At 37.3% G+C, this 6,460-nt stretch overlaps 2 protein-coding genes across 3 annotated transcripts in view; both read right to left on the minus strand.

Annotated features, from left to right (window-relative positions):
• Nucleotides 1-6,460, minus strand: part of LOC129789572 (uncharacterized) — a 656,748-nt gene that overhangs the window by 160,159 nt on the left and 490,129 nt on the right. The window lies entirely within an intron of this gene.
• Nucleotides 1,176-5,395, minus strand: LOC129789627 (cytosolic carboxypeptidase 6). The gene is made up of 4 exons (XM_055826599.1): nt 5,155-5,395; nt 2,518-3,446; nt 2,129-2,444; nt 1,176-2,061 (listed from the first exon to the last, which is right to left on the minus strand). Exons 1-4 carry the CDS (start codon nt 5,159-5,161, stop codon nt 1,460-1,462), a joined length of 1,854 nt encoding a protein of 617 aa, XP_055682574.1. The 5' UTR covers nt 5,162-5,395; the 3' UTR covers nt 1,176-1,459.

Consider the following 6,460-nt stretch of genomic DNA (forward strand, 5'->3'; position numbering starts at 1 on the left):
CTTGCAGTAAGTTAACAAAAAATACATATAAAAATGCAAAGATAAATATAGTATATAACTGCAAAGATAAATATTAAATATAGCATGGATGGAACAGTATAAAGCGAAAGAACGGTAAGTAAAACTTACGGGCTGTGATTCTTTCTTTGTCAGTGAAATGTGAAATTGACTGAAACTTGAGGATTGGCAAATTTTGAGGAAGGCTTTCTCGCGCACCGAATTACAGCCAACGCGCAGAAATTTTGTGAGAAGCCTTAACCGTGGGCGTTGGCTGTGATTCGGTACGCGAGAAAGCCTTCCTCAAAATTTGCCCATCCTCAATTTTCAGTCAATTTCACATTTCACTGACAAAGAAAGAATCACAGCCCGTAAGTTTTACTTACCGTTCTTTCGCTTTATACTGTTCCATCCATGCTATATTTAATATTTATCTTTGCAGTTATATACTATATTTATCTTTGCATTTTTATATGTATATATAATGTATATATCTATGCATTTATATATATTTTATTTTACTTTTATATGTGTATATATAAAACGCCCCGCTGCGCGGGGCGTTGGACTTATGCAACTCAAGATATGACATGTTAACTTTAAAACGCGATATCTCCGGAACGGCTACATAGATTTTCTTCATTTTTGGCATGATGAAAGATATTATAGCCAACTATAACATATCAAAATATGAAGCAAATCTATAAAACGGTGCCCGAGATATTCATCGAAAACTCATCGAAAATTTTGTTTTCGATTTTAGCGCCACTTGTGATCATTTTTTGAATTTGCGATGTTCCGAGCAGTTGTAGGGCTCGTTATTATCTTTCATTTGAGCCCGGGTTGATCAAAATCGGTCAAGCCGTTCTCGAGTTATAGCCGATTTTCGATGAAAAATTGTGTCGGCCATATTGGCTAAACGGCTTGACCGATTTTGGAAAATGAGGTATCGTTGGAAAGGTCTTGATGGCCCCTACAACATACCAAAATTTCAGACTTCTAGCTATAATAGGGCTTGAGATATAGCGAAAACAAAATTTTGAGGTTATCCAAAATGGCGGACGGAGGGGTGGGGGGTTGGATTTGACATCATAATCGTATGTCTTCCACCTGATATATGAACTTTGCCGTTGACCGCAAGTCTCTATCTATTACCGTTCTCTTGCAATATTGCGTTATATTCCGGCCGGACGGACGGACGGCCGGAAAGATTTTTGGCGCATATGATTTTTGGAATGTGGGGACTCTAATTCGTGCTCATCCCAAGTTTGAGCCCGATCTGACGACTTTGCATTTTTGAGTGTACACAGAAGCTGTGCTTCTTTCAAGAAAGAATCACAGCTAAAAAACAACCAAAACGTCGCTGGAAATACCGAAAAACCTTAAAACGTCCTCTCAATTCCATAACTAATCTTGCAAAATTTTCTTCAAGACTTTCTTTTACTACTTAATTGTAAAAAATCTACAATTTAGATGGAAGCCTGCCTTTGCTTGATGACCTACACTTGGGTAAGTCAAATGAGGAATTTTTCGTTTTAGCTGCTTGCTCGAGTCCGCCTCTTGTAAGCTGATTAAAGTCAATAATAGTTAGATAAGGCTTTGGAGGTAGCGTTACGTTGTCGTCGTTCTTGTTGTAGGCCGTACGATTCCTAGGAGGGGATTTTGTTGAAGCCCTCGGACGGAGTTCGTTAGAAAAGTCCAGAGTATTGAATTTGGACGCTTGAATGTGAAGCAGGGAGAACTGATCTTGATTGAGGTAGATATTCCCCGTAGATCTAGTACCGAACCCATAGCCGTAGTAGTTGCTACGAATAGGGGATCCTTCGTAGGATGTGTCGCTGTCGTAGCAAACTGAGAGATCCTTGTAGCTTATCGGAGCGTAGGTTCTCGTTGTCTTTGGACGTGCCTGAACTTCTCGTCGAATACGGGATCGAGCTCTAGCGCAATGAGTCTTTGGGCGACCTCTCTTAGATCTAACTTCCGATGCAAGCGGCACTGGTAGGACATTAATGAACCTGTAGTACTCCAGAAAAGTCCTTGCTAGATTCCTTCCCAGTCTCATGTCTGAAAGAAATATTAACGATGAAGCATTCATAATAAAAGGAAGTAGCTAAAATGTCTTTGAACCTACATCCATCATCCGTATAGTGAGTCATAGTTTGAGTCCCCTTGAGGTAGAAGCCACACATGGATACTTCCAAGGAGTAGGCATTAACATTATCGCTTAGTTTCTCACAACAGAATCTCCTAACGCTTCCAGTCTTCTTGTCGTCTGCATTGAACATCATATTTTCGGGAATCCAATCTCCAGCATTAGTGGACAAGATCTTAGGGAAGACTAGATGTCTCTCATACCTATAGACATCCTCGTACGTGTTGCCGTACATAAAGGAACCAAGTAGATTTGCATGAGCATGCAAATCAATCACAAAGTCCAACTGATAGCACTGTAAAGATCCCAAAAAGAAAGTTTGTTAAATCCTCTGAAGGCTCTTTTAGTAACAGGACTCGCTTCCTTACGTCTGATTGATCATACTCCCGAAAGAGTTTCTTTATTGCCCAAAGTGTTGGATGAGAGAATTCGGTGGCAACGTGCCATGTTCTATTCATATCCTGTCCAATGAGATTACAGCGATTGTTACCCAAGAAAACCCCATCAGGATTAACCATAGGGAGGATCTTGAAGATAAAGTTAGTGCGGAGAATTTGGGCAATCGGGTGATTACCAATGAGGAACTCTATAAGGCCTTGGGCAACAAAGGATGCCGGTGGTTCACCTGAGTGAATCCTAGCAAGGATAAAAATAACTCGAAGCTTATTTTTGCTGTCCACCTTATCTGGTTTCTCAACGTGATCAATTGTCAGGAGTTCAAGCTTCCGGTTTTGCAAACTATGGCAAACCGTTGTGCGCTGAAATCTATTCTCTGGGAATTTCGTCTCAAGCACTGAGAGGTATGACTGCAAGCGAGAGTAACTGTAGGGTGGTGCTAAAGCAAATTGGTAAACTTCATCCTCACGATCAAAGGCAAAAGCAAAGCTAAGGACGTAGTTGTTCTGATGTATTGGGGATTTGTAGTGGAAAACATCACATTTGGGCAAACGTTGCCACTTTGGGCGTCCCGAGGACTTAACAATAGGTGTCATGCCATCCTTGAAGAGGTTCTTCTTCTTGTTTATGTTGACAATGTTGAAGATCACTCTTTGATCCTGCTTCACATTGTCCACGGTGAAGTTGAACCAGAATCTGTAGCGTGGGTTGCAGGTATCAGGCCGTAGGAAGAGATCGTACTCAAATTCACCCACTAGGTCAGCACGCCCTAGATTGCCAGTCTCAAAGGCAGCATCAAAGCACAAGTGACCCCTCTTGGCTTTCCCACTGTGGCCAGGAGGACGGATCACAACGCGACTTACATTCCCCAAACCTCCTTCTCCATCGCTATCCTCGCTATCTGTTTTAGAGAAATTAATTTTGAAGATTCATTAAGGATAATTTTTTTAATTGAGGGATCTAGAAGTTCCTTCAGTGTACGAGGAAATCACAAATGCTAGTGTTCGTTACAAATCAAGAATCCTGACTCATCCAAACAATCTGGCCACTCGGCTGCTTACTGGGCCTAGGTACAAAAGGCTTAAAAGATTTGACCCTCTTGATCTCCCGTCTCGATGGGAGCCCGTTCCCTGAGTGTTGCCCACAGGAGTCATGTTGATTGGGGTTAGGACGCAGTGGCAGTTCTTACCAGTGTAATAGTGTTGTTTCGAAATTATTGTTGACTGTATTTATTGTCTTTACTTATGTATTAGACAGATAGTGCAAATATAAGCCCATTTGGCAGTGTAAAAAAAAAAAATTTATTTTTAAAGACTCTTGACATTTTGAAAAAAAAATTAACATTTTTTTGTTCTAATTTGTTATGATTAAATGATTACTTGTTATGATAAAAAGGATCTGACTGAGGGACATACATACATGATTAATTTAAGGAAATTTATGTGTTTGAATTCGCTTTAAAACATTTATAGGACTTATAGGAATTGAGGGATTTTAATTCCAGGAATTGAAAGGAATTCAAATTTGTATTTTCTTAAAATTAATTTTTAATATATTTTCAGGATTTATTGCCATTGTGGGATTTTCAAGATATTCCACAAACCATGCAATCAATGAATCATTTTCAAAAGGATTTTAGGACCTCTACAGATGCTTAATGCGTTAAAAAAGTATAATTAAGCCAATTAGGCTATTATTTTGGCGGAATTTTTAAAATAAAATTTTATCATTCGGAATATCCTTGTTTTTATAAGATTGAGTTTTTGTTAGCCTGATGACAATTAATTATCGCAAATTATTTTTAAACGATTTAGGCCCTGAAGAAGGTATTTTCACGCTCGAAATGTCGGCGAAAAATAAGTTTAAAAATCAACGAATTTTTCTAATGAATTTTCAGACAATCTTCTTTCAAAACTTCACAGGATTAACAAAAAATTTTATCATTAATTTTAAATAATTAAATATCTTCTTAGAAATTTTAACAAGCTCCATCAACCTTCCAAAGCTCTCTGGTACATGCTCGTATGTTTGAGCGGATCAACCCCATCACTTAACAACATTTTTTTATTTTTCAATTTAATAAAAAAAAACGAAAACTTTTTCCTCTGTGAGAACTGTCGTAAAGCTAAAGAGCTCCTGACTTGCAGAAAAGCTCGTATTCCCTTCAAGCTCAACCCTTCAACTGACTCCAAAATGTTCGTGTGAAGGCAATGTGGCGGGTAAGAATGCACTATCACAGGATTCCTTTAGCTGTGAGGCGTCTTAAGTGTGTGGCGGATGCAAAGAAATCGGCGTGAGAAGGAATTGATTGCATGATGCACACACCCTGAGGTATTTTCACGAAGAAATACTTTTGTATTGCATGTTGCGTTTATTAAACCAATTAATTATGGGCTTTGGGAGTAAACGCAAAAATTGATAGCACGAAAGGTGGAGGAACTTTCATACATACATGGCTGGATTTTACTCCAGATTTATCGGTTAGATTGCATGAATTGGGTTAATCTTTCCTGATTTAGGGATTTCATGGAGATTTCTTGCGTTATGTTGGTTTAAAATTAAATATATATTGTCGTGGAAGAGCTTTTATAGAAATATTGCTTTCTTACCATCCATTCAGTGAGACGTTTTGGTTGGTCTATGCAATTAACTTGTCGTGAATCCTTCCTGAAACATTCGAAAAGAAGAAAGTGCATGAAAGAAAAAACTCAAACACGGAATCCAATTACAGAGTGAGAGAAAAGTGTGAGGAAGGACTTGAAGAAGAAGAAGAGAAAAAAGCATTTTCCTTGTGAATTGGTATGAATTAAATGCAATAAGAAGACTCCGGGAAAATTGGAGTCATGCAGTTGTATACCTATATAGAAACCCCATTGAATTGGTAAATACATACCTTTAAAAATAGATTTCACTTAAGGCTCCACCATTGTCAAAAGCAGAGGAATGCCTACAAAAATGGGTAGGTGGGTGTGTGGGGTTTGGTATAAAAATTAGAAGCTTTTTGCCTTTGCGTGCTTTTATTTGATTTGCAAACCTTAAGTGGGTGTTGAGAAATCACTTGAACATTTTTAGGACAAACACTTCAAAAAATTGATGTGCTGGTATGCAAAATAGGCAGGAAAAATTCACCTTTTACTCACTTTACTTCATTTTCTTCCACCTTCAATTCAATGCGAAATTCTCCAGCTTGTCCCTTTTATTTGATCAAATAAATAAAATTCTTCGGGATTTGTTTAATCAATATGGTGGATTTCATTCATGAAAATTTTGGCGCCAACGTACTACCAGTTGGGGACTTTTTTACGGCTTAATTAAGAGTGATAGCTCGGTGTGCGCCAGGTGTTGTGTTTTTGATTGAAAAGCACACAGGTGATGAATTTTTTACAATTTATTTTCTTTTAATGAAATAATTACAATGATAATCAAATTATTTAGTTTATTCTTATTGCATTGAAAGAAATTAATTATTTTCAATGCGAAAAAAACAGCTTTACGCAACAAACAAACATCTAGCTATTAGAAGATCTAGAAACGTGTGTTACGTTAATTGTTCTTCCTGTCCATTAATTACAGGTTTATTGCTTAGCATAAAGACACTAAAAATAATATCCATGCTTTTTCTTTCCATTTTAATTGTTTTTTTTTTGCAGACACAGCTTACACGTGGTTTTTTTTTCGAATGATGGATAACAAAATCTTTATATTGCTATACTATACGCAATTTGTATAAGATTAACGTTGGTATAAAGTTCTTTACACAGCATAAAATAGGTTTATGCTCTTACAGTTGAGCATAACAAATAATGCTTTTTACCTGTGATTCTTTCTTTATCTTTAATCTTTACCTTGAGAAAATTCTTTAGAATCTTCCATAAATTCTCTTCACATTGAAAAATAATTCTTAAAAAACAAAGA

The sequence above is a fragment of the Lutzomyia longipalpis genome, chromosome 2 (genome assembly GCF_024334085.1).
Source record: "Lutzomyia longipalpis isolate SR_M1_2022 chromosome 2, ASM2433408v1".
Lineage (NCBI taxonomy): Eukaryota > Metazoa > Arthropoda > Insecta > Diptera > Psychodidae > Lutzomyia > Lutzomyia longipalpis.